The sequence below is a fragment of the Hesperophylax consimilis genome, chromosome 2 (genome assembly GCF_061612785.1).
Source record: "Hesperophylax consimilis isolate HC1 chromosome 2, BYU_Hcon_1.0, whole genome shotgun sequence".
Lineage (NCBI taxonomy): Eukaryota > Metazoa > Arthropoda > Insecta > Trichoptera > Limnephilidae > Hesperophylax > Hesperophylax consimilis.
The window spans coordinates 31,940,041-31,967,948 of NC_142837.1; the positions used below are offsets into that span (position 1 = coordinate 31,940,041).

General features: G+C 34.3%; 1 protein-coding gene across 1 annotated transcript in view; it reads left to right on the top strand.

Moving 5' to 3' along the window:
- Window positions 1-27,908, top strand: part of LOC149425907 (furin-like protease 1) — a 74,146-nt gene that overhangs the window by 29,956 nt on the left and 16,282 nt on the right. The window contains exon 3 of the mRNA XM_089645116.1: window positions 4,034-4,672. Within this exon, the coding sequence (XP_089501242.1) occupies window positions 4,475-4,672 (198 nt within the window). The 5' untranslated portion in view covers window positions 4,034-4,474. The remainder of the gene's footprint in view (window positions 1-4,033; window positions 4,673-27,908) is intronic.

Below are 27,908 nucleotides of genomic sequence, written 5' to 3' on the forward strand. Positions count from 1 at the left end.
CCTAATTTGTTGTAAATTGCAATGTGTTTAGGTAATCATAAATTGCGAATTATTCCTCAACTCAACTTTTGAACGCAATACTAAATATGCTTTTTAAAATTTGAAAATAAATACTAAACTAATTATCACGTTTTTCACCGCGGAGAATTCTGACTCTTGGCATTGCCCGGCTCAAATATTTGATTCACTTGATCGTGCCATGTCATCCTCGGACGTCCGGACTTCTTCTATCATTAGCTACCACGTCATATAAAACTATCCATTACGGAGACCCATCTTTTTAACACTGTCATTCATAGTTTTGCCACAAACACTTTCAACTGAACGATAGATATTTTATAAAGTTTGCCTGACAATTATTTTTATTCATAATTCGAAGTGTGCGTCAGATACTAGTCCCAGAGAGAGGTTTTATGTGACGTCATCGTTCAATTATCTTCCGTCTTTTTCGTTTTCATACAAGACGGGTGAGAAGGAAGAGGACGATCGTTGATGACATGCATACGAGCTCTCTCCGGGGCTACTTTATTATGGCTTACTTTCACAGTAATTATTAAACTGAGAGCAAAATTACACAATTCTTGTAGTATTTACCAGTTAATAAATAGCCTATTGGAAAACCAGCATTAAAAACGTGAAACCAGTTTGGCGATATAATGACGTAGACAGACAACGAATCTAATCAATGTTTAATGGAAACGACTGTAAATAATGACATTGTAATTGAAAAATCCCGTTTCCATTTAGTTTTGTTCGCTTTCAATGATTCGTGAACAAACTGACGCGAAAATTTTCGTCTACATGACGCTAGGTCGTTGAACTGACCTCTGCTTATCAAATAAACCTATTACTTATATATAAAGTATATTTTTTATGCTTTTACTGCTAATAATAATAATAATTTGATATTTTGTATAGCTCCGTTCTTTGTGAAAAATCACCTCAAGGGCGCTGTACAATTTAATAAGAGCTCCTACCTAGACTATAACTAACTTTATTATGTACAAACAGGTGTAGAGAAATATACTTACCTGTGAAAATCACTTAAAATAAGCACACATTTATTAAAATGTTTACGACTTTGTTTCCATTCAATGACACTTCTAGTGTTATTCTTTATTCCATGGCTAAAGTTATATTTGTTCACAGGTTAGAGTAAACTACAGTGTTTTCCAATAAGAGGTGTTATTTTGATATTCAATCGTAAAAGATCAATGGTTTCGTTGCTTGTGTGACACGTAGCGCCGTCTTGTTGAAAGTAAACGTTGTCCAGATCAATACCATCCAATTCCGGCCATAATAAATATATTTTTAAGTCAGACGGGATTCTATGATAAGAATGTTTCTGGAATGGTTTATCCTTTCCCTCAGTCCTGCAATCATAATACGTATAAGTTTAAGTCAGACGGGATTCTATGATAAGAATGTTTCTGGAATGGTTTATCCTTTCCCTCAGTCCTGCAATCCTGGTTCTTAACAGAGCTGTAAATCCTGGAACTCGCCCTTCTGTAAACATCGAGGAGGCACTGCAGTGCCTGGGGAGTCATCAATCGGTAAGCGTTGTTATATTGCACCCGAAGCCTTTCCATTGTTCTTTTCTTGAAATTAGCCCAGAGCTCGCATGTGTACAGGGTGGTGCAAAAGGCTAAGAAGAGCGTCCTTTTCACTCGTGGACTACAGAGCCGAAATCTTCTACTGAGCATGTTACATTTTAAACTCAGTACACGCCTCTGCCTGTCAATATCTTCATCATCCGTTAACTTGTTGTTGATGACATGTCCTAGATATTTTGTGGTTTCTACTGTTTTCAGAATCTCACCATTCAAAAAGACTGTGGGAATGTTTAAGAATAATATATATCCACTGAGGCGATGGCCCACGTAAATTGGACTTCTGTCCGTTGACCATCCCATATTTGTGTGACTCCAGTCGGGGTTCCACAATAGATTCAGTTTCCTGTTCGCTAGAAATTAGAACACAATAACTCTGACTTTTTGTTTGCGCATTCCAAGTTTAAATATTTTTATTGCCATTTGCACAAATACACAGTGTCCCAGATTGTTTTCCTTTCCAACATTTGAATATTGCCATTTAGTATGCGAGAAATAAAATTTTATTAGGCCATTACTCTTTTTTATGTCTTTACATACGCAGTTCTGAATTGGTTCCAGAATTTCGTTAATACATTGGTCTTAGCTCGTTGCAGACAAGACCAATGTCCCATTTATATTCATAATTCTAGTACCATAACCGAAAAGGGGTTCGTAAGTAAGAGATTTTACCTGATTTTTTTTCGGGCCTATAATAAGATTCGATTATTGTTCTACTCGTAGTATTTAATTAAAGCATCTACATTTAATTTGATTTATTTGTCTTAATTCATAAATGAATCATTTAGAATAATATTTAGTATATTTGCGGCACGTTCCAGAGTGGAAGATACTCTCAGTATCGCCCTGGTATAAGACAACCATTCAGAACTGTTGCTAGATCTGAATAGTCAGGTAATTTTCCACCTTCATCTTACTAATTTCCTTCACCTCCCCCCTTCCTTAAACCTCACAATATACGATGTCACAGTCCCACGGCTCCAGACGGTTGGGAAGAATTGGGACTCTTGTGCTTTATTCACTTTAAAAAGTGTAATAAAAATTAAGTTTTATTTAATGTTGTAAAATAATACCAAGCTAAGAAAGTTTCTTTTTTGAAATTTTTTAGAAATGACCTTCCATAATATAGTCTGAGAAAATAGGTTTAATAAAATAAAAGTATCCAACTAAATTAAACACAACACTTTTCTAAAAAATATTCATACAGTAAACCTATATGTGTAATAGTGTTTATAAGTAATCTTCTAAAAATATTCATACAGTAAACCTATATGTGTAATAGTGTTTATAAGGAATCTTCTAAAAATATTCATACAGTAAATCTATACGTATAATAGTTTTAATAAGTAATCTTCTAAAAAATATTCATACAGTAAATCTATATGTATAATAGTGTTTATAAGTAATCTTCTAAAAAATATTCATACAGTAAACCTTTATGTATTATACTGTTTATAAGTAATCATCTAAAAATATTCATACAGTAAACCTATATGTATTATAGTGTTTATAAGTAATCATCTAAAAATATTCATACAGTAAACCTATATGTATTATAGTGTTTATAAGTAATCTTCCCAAAAATATTCATACAGTAAACCTATATGTGTAATGGTGTTTATAAGTAATCTTCTATCACCTTCTGTCTATACAAAGAAGAGTGTCTGTGGCGGGCTACGTGGCATTGTTTTTTATACAAATCTTTTGAAATTTCGCACACTTAACCTTTAAAACAAATAAAACGTGTAAAGCTCGGGCAATATCGGGGACTTCATATAGTTTTTATAAATTCTTTCAGCTTTACAAATCTTACAAATATTATTAGAATATCCCGTTATTTTCCAAGGGTCTGGGCTAGTCTATAACCATGTTCAACTGTAGTGAAATGTGAAATTGTGCGTTCGTAATCGTAAAAACAAATGTTATTTTTTCATGTGACCTTATAAAATAGTGTAATTTTATCATTTTTCGTGTGACCATTAAAAACTAATTTTATATTATTGTAGAAAGATATCACTTTGTGGTTTGACATATTTAATAAAATAAAATACTTTTTGTTTTAAAACCACGAGTTTTTAATAATTTTTAGAACCGACCGGTTTCGCTTTACTCAAGCATCTTCAGGGTACAAATTATTACTGGTAATAGTTTGTACCCTGAAGATGTTTGAGTAAAGCGAAACCGGTCGGTTCTAAAAAATTATTAAAAACTCGTGGTTTTAAAACAAAAAGTATTTTATTTTATAAAACTAATTTTGTTTTCTTTTTTCATGCGACCAATTTTTAAAGATTCATATAAAGGTCTACTGTTACCGCTGTGCCATATAATATAATATTGCTATTTACGTGGGCCATACCAATACCACCACTTCTCAAAATATGCGATTCTTTTCCAATAAAATTAATATATTTTTTTTATTTCAGACCTCTCAACAATGTCATGACAACACGACGATCAGGATAGAGGAGTTTCCGAGAAATCATGGGATTTAAAACACTATTATTTAATATAAGTAATAACCCTAGTTGATGTATTTGCTACAATTAGCTTTCTGTAAATAATACTTTGTTGAAATAGTCTTTGTAAATTCGTAATTAAATTTACAGTCTAGATTTAATATAATTAAATTGCACTGATAAAAATACTTAAATAATCTTTGTATGATCAAATAATAATAATAAAATTAAAATCATAATGTGCGCTATTAATAAATAAAGAAGCATAAAACTTATTGATATTATTAACTCTAGTGAAGTGTAAAGTGTGTTAGATTGTGCGTTCGATATCGTAAATAATCACGTGTTATTTTTCGGGTGACCTTAAAAAACAAGTGTTATTTTTTGGGGGACCATTTTTTGGTAGTAATGTGGTTCAAGGGTTTACTGTTGCCGCTATGCGCCCTGTACGTGGGCGCGTGGGCCACGGAGGGTGGGGGTGAAGCAGGTGCCGGCGTGCACGACAACGGCGGGCACTTCACGCGCACGTGGGCCGTGCACGTGGAGGGTGGCAGGCACGTAGCAGACCAGGTGGCGGCGGATCACGGATTCATCAATCATGGAGAGGTAGGATGCTTTTAATATTTATAATATAAAAAAACAACTAATATGTACATGTTAATATACCTAGCAGTTCAGCTGTTTCGCCTTTCACAGACCTAACAACAAAGAACTGTAAAATGACAAACAAAATAACTAGCTATACTATCGATGTTTTGCAATATATTCACATATCACTGAGTTAATGCGTACAAATTCAAATTAATATTTATATTTGAAATACTCTACATTTAGTTTAATTACTAGAACTTTTTGGATTTTTTAATTTATTTATTAACGCCATTTTTAGTAGCTTTACATATAAATAGTAAAAATTGGACAGTATTTATTATACATAACTGAACTGCCTCAGCAAAAATCTTTTGTATATGTTTAGTGATAATTTGAAGATGTCCACTGACTCGGTATAAACACTTCCCTCATTAGTATTCTAGACAATAAGAAATACATATCGTAATTAATAACAATTGAGAATCAACAATATAAATTTATAAGGTGGTTCCAAATGGTGTGAGCATAATTACGAAGTTTTTAATAAGGTCCATATTATATTACAATATTGTGAGTAAAATACTAGTAAAACTGATATAAAACCCAAAATACCAATCTTTGACATGTGTTCGTAATAATACATTCATTCGTGTGTACCTACTTACTACCAGAGACAGTTCCTTGGTATGTACCTACATTTGTGCATTGCACTGCTTGTCTTCAGTCTTCACATAACAACGACATCTGTGCCCCAATCATCGATATAGGAAAGTATGCTCCTGTCATAATTACCGCCATTAGAAATTTGAGCTATCTTCTAGAACAGACTCCTGCGCAATCGCAAACGTGTCGTGCATATTCCGATATGTACAAAACATTGTTTTGCCAAACTGCGTCGGGCGGTATCGAGACAGCTGGTCCGGCCAAAGCGGTGATGTGAGACAGATTGCACTCCTATGATGGCAAATCACGTGTTGGAGCAATGCAGATATATAACTCATCCCGAGCACTATCGACGCGTGCGCGAAGCTCCTTGATGGCATGAACCAAAAAGGCCTTTTTGGGTTCATCCTTGAAGGCAAGTGAATTTTCAAAACTTTAATCATGCGTAATCCAATGCGTCTGGAGGGATCACTTTTTAAAAGGTGTGTTGAACTGTCATTTTGATAAGTTATCCGGTCACCGCTTCTGGATTCGTTTAGAAATACTAATTTACAATGTTAGCGCTACTACACTAACACAGTATATTAAAAGGGTTGATGAATTGCTTGTCATTTAATCGTTTCCTAATATATCGGAACACGTGTTCATGCACCTGCATTTGCTTTATAATATATAATGATGAAATGCTAAAATATTAGGTATTTTATGAAAACGTGTTCCGACATCGTGATAATACATTCGTATTTTACTAAAAGTTTATCAGGAAATTTATCAATTCGTTCGTTAAGGGCCTGCAATCGAGTTTTAAACCGAATTTCGAATAATTTGAAGAGATTCTTAATAAATTAGCAATGCTCATTTTTCTCCGTTTGCACCTGTATTACATACCAAGTACATTTTAAAAACGAAATGCACTCTGCACCAGCCGCCTCTGATTACTTCTTATGAATTGTGCATGATTTATAAATTTTACGATATTTCATTACATAATATGATATACCCATACTATATTCTCAGTCATGAAAGTATAATACGTAGAGTAAACATACTATACGAATAACGAACCTCACGTTCTGGCTTTAAATATATTTTACGAGCAGTAAAATAAAATATTTTCTCTTAAATTAACACTTCATAAATTATTTTCGAGCACGCATATGACGAAACGACAAACTCAAATATAAAGTTTATCACGGAATCCAGACTTATTAAAACTTCATATTTAACCTTTGAATCCATTTAAACTTAATGTTTATCCAAGGTTCTTCTTTAAGAAACATCATTATAATACTTGAAACGCTGAGATCTGAAATTGTTTTGCCATAAGTCGTTTAAGTATGCCCGAAATGTTCTGTCAATAGTAGATATGTCCCAAATGTTCTGGATAAAGTAGGTATTTCAAAAATGTTCTGGATAAAGTAGGTATGTACCAAATGCTCTGGAAAAAGTAGACGTGTCTCAATTGTTCTGGCTAAAGTAGGTATATCTCAATTATTCTGGATAAAAGCAGGTATGTCCCAAATGTTCTGGAAAAAGTGGGTATCTCCCAATAAATTGTTCTGGCTAAAGCAGGTATGTCCCATAATATGTTTTGGAAAATGTAGGTATGTCTCAATTGTTCTGTTTAAAACTGGTATGTCCCCAAAGGAAGAAGTTGGAAATGTCACAAATGCTTTGGTGTAATCAGGTGTGCCCCAAATGCTCTGTTGTCAGATATTCGAACCAGACGAATGAGCGATCCACGCGAGAATTTGTTCCTCCTAGATAAACGGAGAATCAGCGGGTAAACAATATCGCCGTATCTTGAGCAAATACGCGAAGGGCAAACAGAGATTCATTACACGCCGTGATTTTAGCTAGGGGTCACAATGCTTTGAAAATTTACTGGGAATTGCACTGAAAATGTAAAAAAAACATTTCCGGCAACCTGGGCTTTTATTGAAATTTTAAATTTAATACACGTGTCTGTTCTGGGTATCGATTCTCCAATCCAGACCGGTCGCAATCGCCGTCTTAAGTACATAATACATTTGTCGATATTCTAATTGTTAAGTCTCGTCGTAGGTACATACGCCAAATGTCAAAAGTTATTCCACTCGAACAACGAGTGGGTCGAACCACTCGTTGTTTTGACTGGAATGACTTCGTCAAGAATCGAGGACCTGTTCCGAGATAAGTAGTATTTATTTCAACCGTAATTTCGATAAGTAGGTAGGTAGGTAATAGGTAGTATTTAATACTAGTTGAACTAACTGTTTTCGATCTTGTTTTTCTGTTTTTGATTCTTGTGTATGTATGTATATTAAAAAAAAAAATCTCTTCTTTTATTTTTTCAAAATTTATATATTTTTTTTATCACAAAACATTGATTTTTAAATTCATATGTCTATGATTTTTAACAATTTTAACGATTACAAAAAAGTAGTCATTCAAAGTTGCCACACGGTAGCTTGTCTGTAGTTTCTCCAATTTTTCTTCATTTAATACATATACTAGGTAGATAATAATTTTCAGGTAAACACAGTTAAATTTGATTTCACTACAATGTCTGCATGTAATGCAATAGTCAACATTTTCTATTCAATATTGATTAAGGCCTATAGAGCTTTAAAGTTGCGTAACGAAATGTAAACAGTTGGGCTAGTCAAGAAATTGCAAATCAGTAAATTGTGAAAAATTTATGACGCCAGAGCTCACTATCCAGGATTTTATGAACTTATTTATACATGTAAAAATTTATTTGCTTTATGGTTAAAATAACCCGAATTCGTCGTAAAATAGGCGAAATCACGTATTAGTTTCCACTCATTATTAAAAATATTAAACATTCGTCCAATTTAAAAAAAATATTATTAGTATTTTGATAAATTGAATTGATAAACGTTATTCTGTCTCGATAATATTTTCACCGCATGGTAACCGATATTTTTCTATAAAACACAAAATCGACGTTCTATCAATATTTTACTGACACGTTTTTCTGTTCAGAACATTTTCTGTTCAGCTACAAATTACCTAGAACAGAATCACCAACATGTCGAGACGTCTTAGATATGTAAGTAAGTGACGATGTTTTCACGGCTTTTACAACAGAAATAAATCACAAAGATAATATTTTTTAGAAACGTTTGAGAACAGAAGATGCTTTCAGCATGTTGTTTGCTCTCAAGGTTTCAGATTTCTGTTTTTTCTTTCCCGCCTTTGTAACAAGATTGTAGTCATTCTTTTATTTAGTTATTTCAACTAGAAATATGGTACAAATTGTTCTTTGTTATAGTGTAGTTCCTACCTACTGACTACGCATGCTTGAGATTTTTCACACTGATTTTTGGGACTCGAGTGTACAAAAATTTCAATCAAGAAGTATTATTCTGTATAAAAGGGGATAGGGTGGTTTTTCGAAATCTCATGTAAACAATGATCTTCCTCTTGTTTTGAATGTCGAGTGTGCAAAATTTCATCAATCTCTGAACAAAACTGTAGATTTGTATCAAAATCGAATCCACGCGCGTCACCTGCCTGCCACCCGCCGCACTCTTCTTTATGTAAATAGAAAAAAGTCAAAACTGTCAGTATCCTGTAGATATATATTTTAATTGAGTAATTACCTACCTACTTAAAATATCACGTACCGTAATAAGTTGAAGCGAAATCTTTATATCCCATGTCAAAATTTATTTATTATAATAAATATAAATATGAATACAAGGTTTTCAAATTAATGTCGGGTAGCATTTTTTTATTTAAAAAAATGGTAACCATTTAATAAACCAATCATACAAGCGCCGCAGGTGAAAAATCTTCAATCTATATTTATTTTGATTTTTGCTGTTTAATTGTATCTATCTGTAAATATAAAGGACGCCCAAAAATACTAAATATTGAAGACAAGCAAGTTGTCGCGATTCCCACTTCTCGCATTTTACCTGTTAAATATCTTGATCATATTAGCACCCGTAAATTCGATCGATAGCTTTAAGAATAACGAAATAAGAAATATCAAAACTCACCTCCCTTACCTCTATGTTTTTAGAAACAAAATTTAGTAGTGTGCGCTTGTAAAATGGAACCCATTAATAACTTCAATAATATCGCGCGCGAAAAATGAATGCTGTTGATTTTTTATTATTTTATTTAGCCAAGTGGGCCGCACGAAATGGGCTCGCAATTCACCGGTTGTGCATCGCTGATTTAATTGCAGTGCAGAATTAATATCATATAACAAATTCCGAATGCTGCACTCGGCATTCTAAGTAGTGACCACTCTAGTCAATCACGTATCACTAGCGAAAAGTCCCGGTCGTGATAGTAGATAATCCGGATTTTTCACGGTGGAATCAGAATCCGGATTTTAAATCTTGAAATCCGGATTAATTTTGTTTAGAGAAGTTATTTGCAATATCATATTAAATGCACGTGTTCAGCAGGGTAGCTAAGAGGCGCAACACCTTTCTAAGGGCCTGTTCCCACTTCCGTTTTCAAATCGGAGGCGGGTCCCGTTTTAAAATCGGATGCACTATGGCCCTGTTCACAACTCCGTTTTAAAAACGGATCCGTTTTAAAATCGGATCCTACTCTACGAAAAAAAATAATTGTCGATTCAACCAAAACATTTTATTTGCTCATTTTTCAGTAGACGATTGTGCGCAACGGAGGACGATGAAGCTCTTGTTGTCATGTGGTACTTATTAAAAAGAAGGAAAAAAGTGAAAAGAAAATTTTGGGTTCACCCAATCATAGCTGAAAGATTTTTTGTAGGAACTTTCCAAGTGTTAATTGGTGAGTTGAGAAGTGATGAACTAAGTTCTTTAATTATTTTAGAATGTCTATCACTTCCTTTAACCATCTACTGGAACGAGTTTCAGAGAGCTTAACATATCAAAATACAAAATTGAGAGAGTGCATTTGTCCTGAAGAAAGGCCATCGATATTTTTAAGGTAAGAAAACAATAACAACTCAAATATTTTTTATATGTGTTTATTAAACTAATACGCTCTTCCGTGCATCGTGCATCTCATTTAAACTTTAAAAAATAAAAAAATATATTTTGAAACGAGTTGATAATTTACCAAAATATTTTCTTTGTTTTTCTTCTAATTTCTCAAAATTCGGCATGAATAAACAGCAAACTTCTCGCCAAGCCGATAATTTTAATGAATTATTTTATACCCTTATGTCGGCTTATCACACAGCACAATTCTTTCTCCGACCAGTGGGATTAAATTTTCGGTATTTATTTCCTTATCCATTATTATAGTTTTAATTTATTTACTTATCAAAATAACCAAATACAATCACGCAGCGTGCCTGCTTCCTTGCGATTGGGAGCGGGCGGGGATTGTGTCGGGGTGTGGCGGGGACTCTGCCGGAACGACTAGGCGGCAAGTGTGAACAGCTCCATACAAAACTATGAGCGAGCGAGTTCCGACAAGATTTTAAATCGGACGCACTGCGCTGGCGATCCATCCGAAAAAAATGCCGGATCCGTTTTAAAATCGTGTCGGACAAGTGTGAACAGCTCCATACATCCACTAAAATGTTACTGTTAAAAAACTATATTACATCGTCTTTAATTCGACTCCGTATATCTGTGTTCCGGTGCGAAGTCAAGAGATATTGTGTTAAGTATTCCTCGGGCGTCCCCGTTTTCTTATACCATTCAAACAACTCCCTAAACACTTGTTATTATTTATTGGTAAAGTTAAGAGACAAACAGCTTATACATAAAATACAAATATAAATATATACATGTTAAAAACAGTCAAGCCAAAAAAGTCTCCTATATTAATATTGATTGGAGATGGAGTTTTATTGCATAAAAAAAATAAAAAATAAAATAAAAATATATATATATATTTTAGGTGAGGAGGGGAGGAATAGGAATTTAGGATGAGGATAGGAGATGCTCTGGATACATTCCATACTATAGTATTAATTTTCGATCGTACGAGTTACTGTGCCACTAATAAGAACAAACATTGAAATTTTTCAGCGATATCGATCTACTACATTTTGCGAGCATAAAACATACGCTCGCTGAATTTTAATATTTAATTAATATTTGTTTTCATTGATTTTTAACAGATTTAAAACATTTAGTACCTAATTGGTTTGACAAAGTTTCAAAATTAGATTAAAAATTAAAAATAACCAACCCAACCCAATGTGCAGACACAATGTATGAAGAAAACATTTACAAAGCATTTCACAGAAGCAACATACAGACACAACATATGAAGAATCACTTTATAGATATGTTACAAAAAAAATTGTCTTATTAGACTTTATGAATTTTTATAATCACTCATTTGATTTATGTACTGTTGGTGTCAAAAAGTTGAAAAAGTATCCTCAATGATGGACTATATAAATGCATAAAAACAAAATCAGGAAAATACATTAAAAAGTACGGGGTCAAAAATAAACAGACCTAATACAAGATGTTTTACATTCAAAATACATGAGAAGATTAAAAAAGCTCATCATCTCTGGATGTACAAAGTTTGGTATTTGGAGATAATTAGGACGGCTATCAGAACAGAGTTTGTACCTACTTATGACTCGTTTTCCAAATAACATTTGAAAAAATAGGATTTCAATATATCGTTTCGAGATTTGTTAGAGGCATATACCTGTCTTAATTCTTCAGGCAATTTGTTATAGTTAGTGTAGGCAATATATTCTAATGATTTCAGTCCGAACTTTGTTGAGTGTATTTTTGATATATGTAGTTTGTTGTGTTGTCGTGTATTATATTGGTGAACATCATTGTTATAGTTCAGTTTTATATTTGTGTGGGTGTTACATTGAATAATATTTAAAATGGTGTTTGTTATCTCAAAGCTAGGAACCATCTTAAATGGCAAAACAAGTGCGTGACGGTAAATATCTTTAACAGGTATATCCCAAGGCAAGCCAAAAATGTTACGCATGGCTCTATTTTGGATTATTTGCAGCTCCGATATCATTTTTTGGTAGCAAAGCCCCAGATACTCGAAAAATATGCCAAGTGGGAGTGAATCATAGCATAGTACAATGATCGCAGTATGGCTGTGGGAAGCAATCTACGTAGTCTGTACATTACACCGGTCACCGGAGCAATCTTTGATTTAACATGGTCAAAATGGTTTTTCCATGTAAGCCGTGAGTCAATTAAAAGTCCTAGATACTTCGCGACATCTGTTTGTTCCAGTTTGTTTATTCCCAAGGAAATGTTTAGGCGTTGTCCTTTCCTATTCCCGAATAGCACATAGTGAGTCACATGTTAAGGCTAAGTTTATTGATTCTCAACCACTCGGCTAGATGACCCAAATCCCTTTCCATGTCTTTTTCCATTTCGTTTAAATTAGTATTATGATAGAATAATATTGTGTCATCAGCATAAAGTTGAAGGGTACCCTTCAACCCCCATTTTGCAATATCATTTATATAAATCAAGAATAATAAAGGCCCGAGAATCGAGCCCTGTGGTACACCACATGTTATATTTCTATGATCACTTGATTCTTTTCCAATAACAACCGAAGAGCACCTACCCGTAAGATAACTAGATAGAAGTTTTAGATTTTTGCCCACGATGCCCAGATATTCAAGCTTTTCTAACAGAATCTTATGATCAACCGTATCGAACGCTTTTTTGAGGTCTATGAAAATGCCCGCTGCATATTTTCCTTGATCTAAGTGTTTTTGAAGAGTTAGTATAAAATCAAAGGCAGCACATTTCGTGTTGGAGAATTTTCTGAACCCATATTGTTGAGGCGTGAGAATATTATTAGTTGTGAGATATTTTGTTAGTCTATTTTTGATTACATGTTCAAATACTTTGGAAAAGACTGGGAGTATTGATATTGGACGATAATTAGATGGATTTTTTTTGCAGTCTTCTTTGTGAATTGGAACGATTTTTGCTAGCTTTAATTGATCCGGAAACAGTCCACTCGCTAATGATTGATTAATGAGAATAACAAGATGATCCGCTAATTTTTCTTTACAGAATCCGAGTAAGTTAGTTGTCATACCATCGACCCCTGGAGATGCATTAGTTTTTAGTTTTGATATAATTTTTAAAACTTCTAGTTTGTTTGTATTGGCCATGTAGAGGGACTGTAATGGCTTTGGTTCCATGTTTATTGTATTTACGTCATCTGAATGAGATGGGATGCTCGCAGCTAGATTTTCACCAACCGATGTAAAGAAGTCATTAAACGCTGTACATATCTATGAATGAATATGCTTTATTTCGCACGGAGAAAAATGAGTATTACTGATTTATTAAAATCCTGTTATAAATGGGACAGCACGCCGTTTCCTAATAAACTTAAAGTACATTCACAAACGGAACATTAATTTGTCCTCATAATAACAATGACGAAATGTTAAAATTTTGATGAATACGTTTTTCGAAATCGCCAAAACACATTCGTGTTTTACTGATGTTCATTAGAAAACCTGTCAATTTATCCGTTAAAGCCTTGCAGTCCCCTTTTCATAGAATACGAATAATTTGAAGAGAATATATTTAGTAAATTAGCAATATTTTTATATCAGTAAGTTTGCCCCGTGCGCGAGGTGACGAGATTACTTGTTTTTTGTTTTGTACCTAGCAATCACTTTGTGGTTTTGCATATTTATTAAATAAGACAAACACGAAAACGAAAAATTGTCAAATAGGTAATTGTCAAATTGTAAAATAGAATGTTGGTTAGAAAAAAGTGTTTGTTTCATTTAACCCTTTAGGTGCGGTATGCCGATATATCGATATGCCACTTCATGCCTCTCGAGTGCGGCGCACGTGTCGATATTATGTACGCTGGGACAGTAGAAAACATGGTCACAGCATAGGGAACGCGTGTTCTTGTCACGCTCATTCTGCATTGGAAATATTGACCATTTAAAAAAAAATCCAACTTCTCTGCCACATGTCACCCCAAGTGGTAGGCTTCGTTTGGTGATATAGCAGGGGTGCCCGGGTTCATGGGGTGAGGTTTGTCTAGGTCCCGTGTCTGCCCACCTTCTGCATGGCAGGCCGGATATGGAGACACTGGTTGAGGAAGACCATTTGACCTCTCCAATAGTTATTGAGCCATCGCCCCCCATCTCAGTAGGAGAAACGGTTTCATACGTCCGTCACTTCTGGACTCACTCTTCCCTTGATTCGTACCCACCCGTCATACCCGATTCCTTCCCAGAACTTCCTACCCTTTATTCCATTAAAAATAGTTTCTACACAGAATCTCCAAAAATGACATAGGCCACGAGAAAAAATGTTTGCCTGAGTGCCTCCTGTGTGGAGCTAGTATAAAAAATTAAAAGAAATAAACATAGGCAAATGCCATGAAAATAAAAAATATATTTCTTCTAGTGAGGCGGGTTATTTACATGTTTGTGCATGATAATTTTATTTCAATAAACGCCCGGGTTGCCGGCAATAAAAAAAAAGAATAATTTAATTTTTCCATCGATTTTATTGACACTTCTTATAAAACTATGAACAAAACAATTAATGCACCTAAATGGTTGCGATTATATGTTAATTTCAATCTTTTTTCTAACTTTGTTTTAATCAAACGAATGAAATCTTTTAAATCATGCCAAAATTCTTCACTTCATCTAAAAAAAATACTTTAATCCGGATATCCGGGTTTTGAGTTTTACTAAGTTCAGTTTCGGATGTGGAAATCCTAATCCGTAGTAGTGATGTCTAATGAATATTTAATCAACGAATACCACGAGTAGCAGTGCAGTGGTGCAAACTGCTATGGATAAGTACTAGTTATAATGGAATTTGACTGTGTCGATGCGCCAGCGGTCTTTGGTGCGGTCGGAACGGTTTGCACCATTCACCTTTGAACTGATCACTCGATGACACAGGTGCCACAGACACGTATTGCGTAATGTAAAGTTAAATAATATAATACAGGGTTTTCCAATAAGAGGTGTTATTTTGATATACAATCGTAAAAGATCAATGGTTTCGTTGCTTGTGTGGCACGAAGCGCCGTCTTGTTGAAAGTAAACGTCGTCCAGATCAATACCATCCAATTCTGGCCATAAAAAATCATTAATCATCTCTCGATAGCGCAATCCATTCACCGTAACTGTTGCTCCAGCCTCATTTTCGAAAAAGTAAAGTCCTATGACTCCACCGGACCATAAACCGCACCAAACAGTCACACGTTGAGGATAGAGAGGCTTTTCAATAATAACTCTTGGGTTTTCCGAGCCCCAGATGCGACAATTTTGCTTGTTGGCGAAGCCACCGAGGTGGAAATGGGCCTCATCACTCAAGATGATTTGCATTTGATTCACTCAAGTGAATTTTAATAATTTCAGTGCGTTGTTGAAGCGTGTATCGTTCCATTTTTATTAATGGCGTAGTTTCTACTTGTAAAATGTCTAAAAATGACAGCTTCAAAAGTAACATCTACCGAAATAACGGGCTATTCAAAATAACACCTCTTATTGGAAAACCCTGTATATTCATTGATTTATATGTACGGTGTACGTATACAATAAAATCGAATATCTATTATAAACCCCTTACTAATCAACGTATTTTAAATTTTGACCCCTGAGAAACGACAGTTTTTGTATGTTAAACTGTTGTTTACCAGCTGTGTACAATTTAAAACACTTTTATTAGTAAGGGAATCAGACTGGAAATAGTGCAACTCCTACGGCTGGCCGCATACATACGTTTTCCGTATTCGATTTCCGAATTCGTTTTCCGTATTCGGACATCCGAATGCACGGAATCAGTAGAATATACATTAACTGCCGCACACGTTCGTTTTAGTTCCGAACGGAACAAATTCCTTACGCACGTTCCGAATGCTAGCCGGCGCGTTCGGAGAAACCGAATGGAAAAAACCTAATGACGTCATGCGGAACGCAGCTATTGCATACAGTTTGTTTGTGCCGACGCAAACGTTCGGAAATTTCTGTTCAGTAATTCAGTGTTGCCAACGGATCTTGTCCTAATATCGCCGTTTCTCATACATAAGGTAGCGTAAAGTAGCCGAATTTGCTGTTAGGTGGGACATGTTTAAAATTGATGTTTTTACGTGAAAATAAAAATTTCGTGGGGGGGGGGGTGACTAGAGAATTTCAAAAAAATAAAATTGTCCCCAGAAAATAAACAAATTACAAGAAAATATAAAATTTGTCCCCAGAAAAATAAATTTCATGGGGGGGGGGTTGGCTAGAGAATTTCGGGACATGTTTAAAATTGATGTTTTTGAAGTAGCTTAATTGGCGACCAGTCGCCTTTTAGATTTTTTCGGCGCCGATTCTCGCTCTGAGTAGCCTAAATGGCGATATATCGCCCTTGTTGGCAACACTGGTACTGACGTATATACATTCCGAATGAAGAAAAACGAACGTTTGCGCTAGTCTCACGGAATTCCGAATACGGAAAACGAATTCGGAAATCGAATACGGAAAACGTATGTATGCGGCCAGCCTACATCGGTCGCGTCCGTCGGTTGCGTACGTCGGTAGCGTGAGTCGGTTGCTTGCGGTAACGTGTAGGTGAATGAACGAAGAGCTGTAGTCCTACGCCCTATGTACGAGTATCATAGGCTCAGTTCATCAGCGCTACGTCGCCACTACGTTGGCATTATTTCCAGTCTACTATAATGAGTCCAAACTGCCCGGGGCAGTAGGAGCATGGCATCTACAATTTGAGGAATTTTGTTAGATTGGAGGGAGTGAGGAGGGGATGACTATTGGAAAGTGGAAGGTTGGAAACACTCACTATGTATCATTCTACTAAACTAATCTAACTATCTTACTCCTGAAAATCAATGCATTATGTCATATTAGTAACTTCAGGATTCAGGATCCACATCTCAATTAACGAAGCCAATAAAATGCTGGGATTTATAATTCGCATAGCACAACCCTTCCACAACATAAACACTCTATATTCCCTTTACACCTCATATATTCGCCCGCACCTGGAACACTGTACACCGATCTGGACTCCTTTATACCAAGCCCATATCGAGAGAAAAGAAAGAATTAAAAAAAAAATTTAAACACTAAAATTATAAACTAAACTTACACTTCTCAAATTATACCGAATCCATTAAATTTCATAATTTTAACTCCCTTTAACCACGACGTCTAATTTTTGAACAAATATTATTATTTAAAATCCTAAATAATGCTCTGGACTCACCAGAACTTACCAATTTAATAAATCTTCATATTCCGTCTAGATCAATCCTACAATCTGATTTATTTTATCTAACCTCTTGTAGAACAAACATTCGAAAAAATTCCCTAATTCCTCGTATATGTGCACAATATAATACAAAATTTTTACAGCATTGACATTTTGGTAATAACCTAAAGAAATATCGATATGAAGTAATGCATACGATCGATTATTAATATGAGAGTATGGAATGTATCGGCAGCATCTCCTATCCTCTTCCTATTTTCCCCTTCCTCTCCCCTTCCCTTAACACCAAATTAATTTTAAGATACTAAAACTTCATTTCTAATGCACTTTAACATAATAAACTTCTGTGGCTTGACTTCAGTTAACTTCTATATTTATATATTTATAGAAAATTGGATGAAGGCAAAAAATGCCTAGCAGTTTTCATTGATCTTCAAAAAGCTTTCGATACCATTGACCACGAAATACTGTATTTAAAACTAAAAAAAAAATGGAATAACCGAAACAACCCTAAACCTACTTAGAAGTTACTTAACGGGAAGAGAACAATTTGTACAAATTGGTAAAAGAAGGAGCAAAACTCTACCAATTAAGTACGGTGTCCCCCAGGGAAGCGTATTAGGACCTATACTATTTCTAATTTACATAAATGACCTTACGAATCTTCCCATCAAAGGAAACATAATGAGCTTTGCAGATGACACTGTAATTTTATTCCATGAACAAGATTGGACAAGCACATATAAGGAGGCTGAACATGGCCTAACTGTTCTTCAAAACTGGCTTAAAGCAAACTCCCTTACATTAAATGTGAATAAAACCAAATATTTAATTTTCTCCAAAAACAAAAGAGGACAACCAATGAATGAGCATATACTCAAACTACATGAATGTCAAAAAAAAATTCCTCAATGTTCCTGCTCGATTATAACTCAAACCAAAAGCATAAAATATATTGGTATTGAAATTGACGATAAACTACACTGGGATTCACACATTGATCGAACTTCAAAAAAGTTAACTAAACTCATCTACTTCTTCAAAAAATTACGGAACATTTTGTCAGCTAGGGATTTAAAGAGAGTTTACTATGCTTTATGCCACTCCAAATTGGAATATGGAATAATAGGATGGGGCTCAGCAGTATCAAAACATATAAAACAGCTGAAGGTAACTCAGAATTGCATCATAAAGACCATACTAAAGGTTCCCATAAGGACGTCAACAACAGAAATTTTTAAACAATTTGACGTTCCAAGCATACAGAAAATCTATGCCAAAAACATTTTGGTACAACACCTCAAAAATAATTCTCAGGAAAACACCTCACATACTCATAAAACCAGAGCCAAACAAACAGAGATACTAACTATACCAAAGTGTAACTCTACCTTTGGACAAAGAAGCTCTGAATTTTTAGCAGTAAAGGTATATAACAAACTCCCACTTAGTATCAAACAAATCAAAACAAAAAACAACTGCATTAAGAACATTAAATCTTGGCTTAAGGAATTACCGGAAAAAGAACTTACTAGCATATTTAAAACATCGTCGTAAAAGTTTCTGGAAACCCTTACCCGAAACATGGAGTCATACCATAATAATAATAATAATAATAATAATTGGATAATTTGTAGAGCGCCGTTTTTGTGAAAAATCACCTCAAGGGCACTCTCACCTCATAGAAGTCGCTGAATAACTTATCCAAAACCTAGTCCCCCTCAGCACAGGATCTCCTAGTGAGGAGGACTATGAATATAATCAACATCTATTGTTTATATATATTCTTATAAAAATGTAAAAAAAATGTATAATATAGCCACTAAATAAAAAAAAAAAAAAATAAAAAATAAAAAAAATATATCTATCATTGTATATTACATAAAAGCTGTTTGTTTCTTACAAAATAAATAAATAAATCTCGAAATTTATTTTTTTATTATCTCGATTTCAGAACTCTAAACCTGTATTAAAAATAGAAATTCAATTTTATACCACTTTTTCGATTCTTTACATTATTTAATTATTTAATACATGCATTTTAAGTGCTCCAGTTATTATTCAGATTCGCGATTGACAGAATTCACTTGTCCCAGAAATATTTAACAATGGTCGAAAATACCAACACAGTATCTAGCTTCCTACCCTCTACACAGGAAAAATGAGTATTGATAATTTATTAAGAATTATTTTAAATTGTTTGTAATCCGGTTAAAAACGGGATTGCAGGCCTTTTAACGAATGAATTAACAGGTTTTCAGGTAAACTTTGAGTACATTTCGAATACATTGTTCGTATACGTCTTCCGACATCGTGATAATGTATTCGAAATGTACTAAAAGTTTATCTGTAAACCTATACCATACGTTACCTACTTGATTTTTTTTTGTTGTATGTTTTTTATTTAGTTATAAAATTGCATTTTTTATATCTAGTATAAACCTTTTTAGTTTATTTGTATTACATTGAGGACACTTTACAATACAGCTAAAATTTATTCTTTATCGTATTTAGGTATAACCCACGAAAAGCAGCAAGGCTTGCTTCTTTAACATCTGTCGGTAATTCATTAAAAATCTTAAATCCTTAAAAATAGAAATTATTTTGGGTTCCCGACAAATTTGTTTTTGGAAGTCTAAAATCTCCACAGTTTCTCGTGCGGTAGCCACGTGTTCCGAAATTAAAATTAACATTCTTAAACATGTATTTTGGGAGCATCTTATTTATTAGCTTAAGGCGATGCCATACGTAGTAATGCAAAATCATGTGTTTTTAGTTTGAAAATTTAATCGCCTAGAAATGTTTCAGATGCTTTAACTAAATACTTCGAGTAGAATATATCTTGACCTTTGAAATAATCGAGTATTTTTTAGATAAATCTTATTATAAGCCCAGAAAAAAATAATTTAAAGGCCTATGAAAACTGCTTTAAAGTTCAAAATCTCCTACTTACGAACCCATTTTCGGTTATGATTTTATTGTATAATGTGGCAAATTAAGTTATTTATAAAATGATCGAAAAAAAAAATTATATTTATGCCTAAACATCCACAAAATAAAATAAAAAGCACTTTTTGGACATGTTTTTTTCTTGCATAAATCAAAACAGGCGGATGGTGTTAAGCGGGAATTTAAACCTTATCGCCATCTACGTAAGGGTTGTTATTGATAGCGGCTCAATTTAAAATACTACACGACGTAGTGCATCGCCTTAAATATAAACATTATGGTATTGTAAATTATTCGCTGTCTCACACTTAACATTCCTAATTTTTTCTGCATAATAATTATCTTAGAATACCTACTACAATTCAATACCTATTGAATTATTTGCAATTTCTTTATCTGCGTTTTATTGGACAAGAAAGGGACACTAGAGCAGTAATTTAAATGAGATGCTACTATACTGTTATAAACTAAGTTACCTGTATTTAGATCTAATTTATTCCTTATTTTTCTCAAAAAATTAACCTTTTTCTAAGCTAATAATTGGCTTCCGAATTCCATCTTTCGCTTTCACCAACCGTCTTTAGGACCTAGAGTTATTTTAGTTACACTGTTTATACACTATGAAGAATTCCCCGTAAATTAATGTGACACTAACTTCTGTGGAATATCCAACCAACGATTAAAAAGATAATGAGGATTAGTCGGATTAGTTAAATGTTTCGAGGAGATTAGGGTTTTAAGTGGCCATAGATTTAGGGCACTAATACCATACTTTCGAATCGATTGAAAAGCGATTCACTTATGCCAAGTCATCTATGGCTTTCGATAAGCCTGTATTTTCCGATGTTCGTAATGCTTTTCATAAGATGGCTGCACTGTTCTGTAATTCGTGTTTTAATCGATTTACGGTAATTTGTGACGGCATGTATCATTTTGACAGTTGCTTCTAGAGAGATTGAAGTTGAGTCAATATTGTTTACTATAATATGTACGCATTTTAAAGTTCGTCTTTGTGTCAATGATATGGAGAATTGTATGGCCGAGTTTCAAAACAGAATCTAACGAGAGAATTTTGAAGTGAAAACATTTTTTGGGTCTTACCTCAGATTTTTTGTCCGATCCGAGTGGACCAGCCACCCAAGTGTTGGTTTAATGAGTTTACATCGTCCATTGATAAATAGTCTAGGGCTCTAAATGTGTATCTATAAAATCAAACAGATACGAGGCTGTGAATTTGAAGAAGTGGAATTTTTATTAATATTATTATTTAAATGTCACTGTCGCTATATACCCAAAATCAATTCGCTGTACTTCCGTGCCATCTTCTAATTTTTGCATTCTTCTTTTCCGTTGATTTTTACTTTTGGTTTATTTTCTATTTTTTAACACTGTACAAGAGTCCCAGCTGATCGGAGCCATCGGAACCATGGCATCCCCCAGTTGGGGAATGTTGTGGTGTGATGGGAGAGAGAATGGGAAAGAAATGGTGAGGAGGAAGGTAAGAAAGTACCTGGCTATTCAGGTGTAATCGGCAAACATAGTTATTGCCATTTTATTCTTAACATTTCGATTCTTAATGGTTGTCTATCAACATTTATATACTTAGTGTATGTAGAATGGGATCACGTATGTCCATTGTATATTGGTTTTATTATAGTTTGATCGTTATTTTCATCATTTTCGTTTATATAATGAAACCTACAAGTGGACCCTTAGATGGCGAATCGAAGTAATGGAAAATCAAAAAATAGTTAGATAAGTTAAAACGTAAGGTACGTTATAATCTAAGCACTTTTTGATACCTATACGTATTTAAAATACACTTTTAACAAGTTATGCTTTAATTATTAAGACTATTTATTTGTTCGCGTCCGTACACACGCAATGTGGATATGAATAAATAGTTTAGTCCGTATAAAAAATCAATTCTTTCAAGAAAGGCATACGAATACAGTATTGTATCGGTGATTTAATCCAATATTGTATTGGTGTGTCTTTCTTGAAACAATTGAGTTTGTATACGGACAAAATATTTATTCATATTCATTGCGTGTGTACGGGCGCAAACAAATAATTCGTCTTAATATTTTAAAGCATAAATTGCCAAAAGTGTATTTTAATAAAATAATAAAATGAAAGCCATCTATGAACACGTAGATTACAACGTACGCTACGTTATGAGGTAAGCCGTTTTTGCCTTAAATTAACGGTTTTTCGTCCACGTTAAGACGAAGCTACTAGCCAAAAATGTGTATATTCTTGGTATACCTTATATCGTAGGTAATAGGCATTAAAATCGCGTGACAAACGGAGTCTAGAAACGTTCGATTTCAAGCAAAAAACTGTTTTTTTTAAATTTATTTTGTAAATAATTTTATAAGAAAGCAAAAAGGTTAATCAAGTGAAACTGTCACAGATAATCTTAGCTATAGTAGTGTATTTTTTTAAAGTTGTTTCCTTTATGGGTTCATACATTTCTATTGAAAAAATATTTTTTTAGTAGTTTGCATTTATATTTTTTATTGAGTAATTTTTTTATTTTATTTGTATTCTACTCAAGCGAAGCGATAGGAAAACCTTCAATTTATCTAAAGCACATTTTTTGGTATTCATAATGTACACCAATTAGTTATAAAGATTAATCCAAATAGTGATTTGGCATTAAGCTTCGCCTTAAAGTGTCATCTCCAACAGTTAAAAAACATGTTTTATTAACAAGCACTGTTTAACGATTGTAAAAATTAAACTGTGCGTAAATTCGGTAGTTTGCCTTTGCCCTGAAGCCCTGAAACTTGAACTTGAGTTCCGAAAATTGCGTAGTTTTTTCTCTCTGGATCTTATGCCTTAAAGTTCTGGTTAAAATCAACATCAGAAAAATCCAGAGCGAAAATATAAGGAAACACTCCCATACATCGATATATAAGATATATTAGGTGGACGCTCACTTCTTAACCTTCCTCGCTTACTTCAGGGGTAAGCAGACAGGCCATCTTACCCCTAAGCCAAACAACTCGGTCTTGGCACACACTCCTTGCTTCATTCATCATCTCGTATATACTCTAGTTATTTTGGTTCTTGACACGACCCGACCGTGCGATGTCTTCTTCGGACGTCCCCGACTTCTTCTACTATTCACATTTGATCACATATTCTCCTTACACTACTTTCTTTGTTTAATCGCTGTACATGCCCAAGCCATATGAGTGTCCCTTTCTTAAATCTTACTCATTACGCTTCATCAGCCTTGCATTCTTTGCGGATCTTCACATTCGTCACACGATCCTACATGGTTTTACCACTGCCACTCTGCTAGTTCCATGCCTCACTGCCATACACTAGGGTAGAACCCACAGACATAAGAATATATAGACTAGAAATTAAAGGTGAGGGGTAAAATCAACTGTTGAAAAACGAAGGGGGTAAAGCTGACTGTGATCTGTCAATAAATCAATCTGACAGTATATAGGCATCTCGCATTTTAATATCACCATTTAGTTCTTAAAAGTAAAATCTTCTTTTGAATGAATAGACATTTTTACATGGGAGCGCAAATTACTCGCCACGTTATGAACAAATTAGCGAAGTCCAAATTCGGCAAAAAAAATTTCTTCTATTTTCAGAGTCGAATATTTTGTTTACGTATTTAGTTAAGACACTTTTATAAGTGTTCATAATTTACTTCCCAGTAACAACGATGCGCACACTTGAGAATCGCTACATTCGACAAGATGTATCTCGATGTGATAGTATATGTTTCTACAACTGATTCATATTATACGATGTGAATAAGCTTAAAATGATGCTTACATATGGAATGTAATGCGACAATTGGGTTTATTTTCTTTTTCACATCTATTTTTACAAGTTTTCATATCACAAGCCACTATTTTGCCGTGTTATTTCATAAAATGCCTCGACCATAGCTCGACGCTAGTTCGAACAAGAATGATGACGTCACATTCTCAAGATTCACGGGAAGCCATACACGAGCCCAGCCGGCTCCAATGGAACCGGTATGGGGAGTGGGGAATAATACGCTTTTAATCACTTAGGGCAGGTCTACTAATATTCATATGTCTATGGTAGAACCACTCCACTGTGGACTGCTAGCCTCGCTTCTTTGGCCCCTTTGTTTTGTTAACCTTTCCCTTACTGTGCTAAAAAATCCACGAGTTCCGATGCTGTGTAGTCAATACACATCTCAAAATAAGCGATTTAATATCAGAAAAACATGAATATTCATAGCTAATCGCTTATGTTTATTATATTTTATATCAAAGGTGATATTAATTGTAATTTTGCTGAAAACATGAAAAAACCATCGGCAGATGCTAAAAAAACGTGCGAAGAGTCCATATCTGACGTACAACAGGCGCTGGATGGGCGCTGGACGCACACCCACAGCTATGCGGTCGTAGATATCAATGGTCTAAATGTCTAAATACAACTAATAGAGAACTAAAGCGGGACATCAATAGCGTGTCTTTTCCTCGCACACTCTTCGCGTAGCAGTGTCACACGGTTGATTGTATTGATGTATTTTTTCCCGATTTTTAACAAAAATCTTTGATATTTAATTGAATTTGAAAACTATGTAAAATATTATTTTTTAATTCAGTGCATAAATGTATAACGAAGGAATACCTAAAATCTGAACCCAGAATTTATTATATTTATTAAAGTTATTAGAAGAAATGTGTAGTAAATACACACCACAAATGAGGAAAGGTTAACGCCAACCAGGTTCAGTCCTTTAATGTTTCCTGCATTTACTGTTTCAATATCTCTTCATTCCTTCAGAATGAAAAACAAACCCCAATTGGGGATGCCATAGTCTCACTGGCTCTGGACAGTGGGGAGCACACAGACATAGGAATTAATAGACGAGAAGATAATGGCGAGGGGTAAAATCAACTGTTGAAGAACGAAGGGCGTAAGGCTGACAGTGATTCGTCAATAAATCAATCTGACAGTAAATAGGCATCTCGCATTATAATATCACCATTTACTTCTTAAAAGTAAAATCTGCTTTTGAATGAATAGACATTTTTACATGGGAGTGCAAATTACTCGCCACGTTATGAACAAATTTGCGAAGTCCAAATTCGGAAAAAAAATTCGGTTCTATTTTCAGAGTCGAATATTTCGTTTAAGTATTTAGTTAAGACACTTTTATAAATGTTCATAATTTACTTCCCAGCAACCAACCAGCTTTGTGTTTCGCGTCCAGACGTTTCTCGATGTGATAGTATATGTTTCTAAAACTGATCTATATTATACGATGTGAATATGCTTAAAATAAAGTAAAATAATGCTTATATATGGAATGTAATACGACAATTGGGTTTATTCTCTTTTTCACATCTATTTTTACAAGTTTTCATAGTACAAGTCAACATTTTGCCGTGTTATTTCGTAAAATGAACCGATGATGCCTCGACCATAGTTCGCACAAGAATGATGACGTCACGTTTTCAAATTTCACTTGAGGCCATACGCGAGCCCAGCCGGCTCCAATGGAACCGGTATGGGGAGTGGGGATAATACGCTTTTAATCACTTATGGCAGGTCTACTAATATTCATATGTCTATGGGGGAGCATCATTTGTGCGGTATTAAAAATCTTAATTTTTTTACCTTATCTATTACCCATTGTAAGAAAACTTGCCGTTAGTTTAATAATAATTCAGCTCTTTCGGTCATTAAATTTTATGACTTTTATTGCGTCATCGACCACAAAGTTTTGGTTTATAACACATAAAGGAAAACGGAAAAGTGTTATAATATCGAACCGTCACAATTTAAACTACGTAATTCTTCTGATGGTTTCGTTATTACGATAATATACGTTCGATAAACGTAATAATATTACGTCTGTGTTTTCAACGGTCAATTTTATTGCACCAGATTTCAATGCTCGAGTAATATGCGAACATAATAATAATTTATCGGCTGTGAGAAAGCAGAAAGCAATCTAATATGTAAATCGTATTATATTTTATAAAACAAAAACTAGCCGAAGTCACCGGCGTTTACAAGTCTGCAAAATTTAATCAGTAATATCTAAATTCTCATTTAAGGGGTGGGAAAATGCGATGGGGTTGGGTTTTTTAAATCTTATGTAAAGAGTGACATTCTTGTTGCTTTAAAGGTCAAGTGTGCATTATTTCATCAATCTTAGAATAAAACTGTAGATTTGTATAAACATCAAATGGACGCCGCCCGCCCGCCGCAGATGTTCTTCATTGCATAAAATTATATAATAATTATTAAGGCGATGCCATACGTAGTAATGCAAAATCATGTGTTTTTGGTTTGAAAATTTGGTCGCCTAGAAATGTTTCAGATACTTTAATTAAATACTGCGAGTAGAATACATCTTGGCCTTTGAAATAATCGAGTATTTTTTAGATAAGTCTTTATATAAGCCCAGAAAAAAAATAATGTATAAGGCCTATGAAAACTGCTTTAAAGTTCAAAATCTCCTACCTACGAACCCATTTTCCGTTATGATTTTATTGTATAATGTGGAAAATTAAGTTATTTATAAAATGATCGAAAAAAAATTAAATATTTATGCCTGAACATCCACAAAATAAAATAAAAGGCACTTTTTGGCCATGTTTTTTTCTTGCATAAATCAAAACAGGCGGATGGTGTTAAGCGGAAATTTAAACCTTATCGCCATCTACCTAAGGGTTGTTATTGATAACGGCTCAATTTAAAATATTACACGACGTAGTGCATCGCCTTAATTAATGAAATCAAGAAAGCGACGCTTACATGGTTTAGGCATGTAGAAAGGTTGAGCGGGGAAAGGAGTGTACGAAGAACATGACGCGAAAGAGAATTTGTAGAAAAAGTGATTACTATGTTAAGATATTGTGTCAGCGCTTTATTAGCAGCAGACACATACCTGACGAACCTCGTGCTGGCACTGACGCGGTGGACTCTCTCGCTGCAGCAGCTGGTCCAGTTTCTTCACCACCTAGCATTCTTGCTGCAGAGTCTCCATCTTCATCTATCTTCGTTTTACCTGTTCCTGTACTTCATTTTACTTAATTTAACTTCACTTTTTTTTTGTAATATTTTTTTTTTGTAATATTTTTTTTTGTAATACCTGCATCAACTGTAAAGCGCCCTGAGATGATGTCTCACAAATGCGGCGGTTTACAAATTATCCAAGAAATAAATAAATAAATAAGTACTCGATCAAGTGAATCAAATACGCTAGAAGAGTGTGTATGAGACGATGTATGCATGTAAATATAGCAAGGAGTGTGTGTCAAGACAGAGTTGTGTGGTCTATCCTCTCTGCTTACCTATTTATCTAGTTACACCATTGTGTTGTGATTAAAAGTAGCGCTATTCGTAGATAACCGACGGCACGTCATATTTTCAGAGCGAATGTTCAAATCAAGTCATTAATTTTAAGGTTACCTTACGAAGAC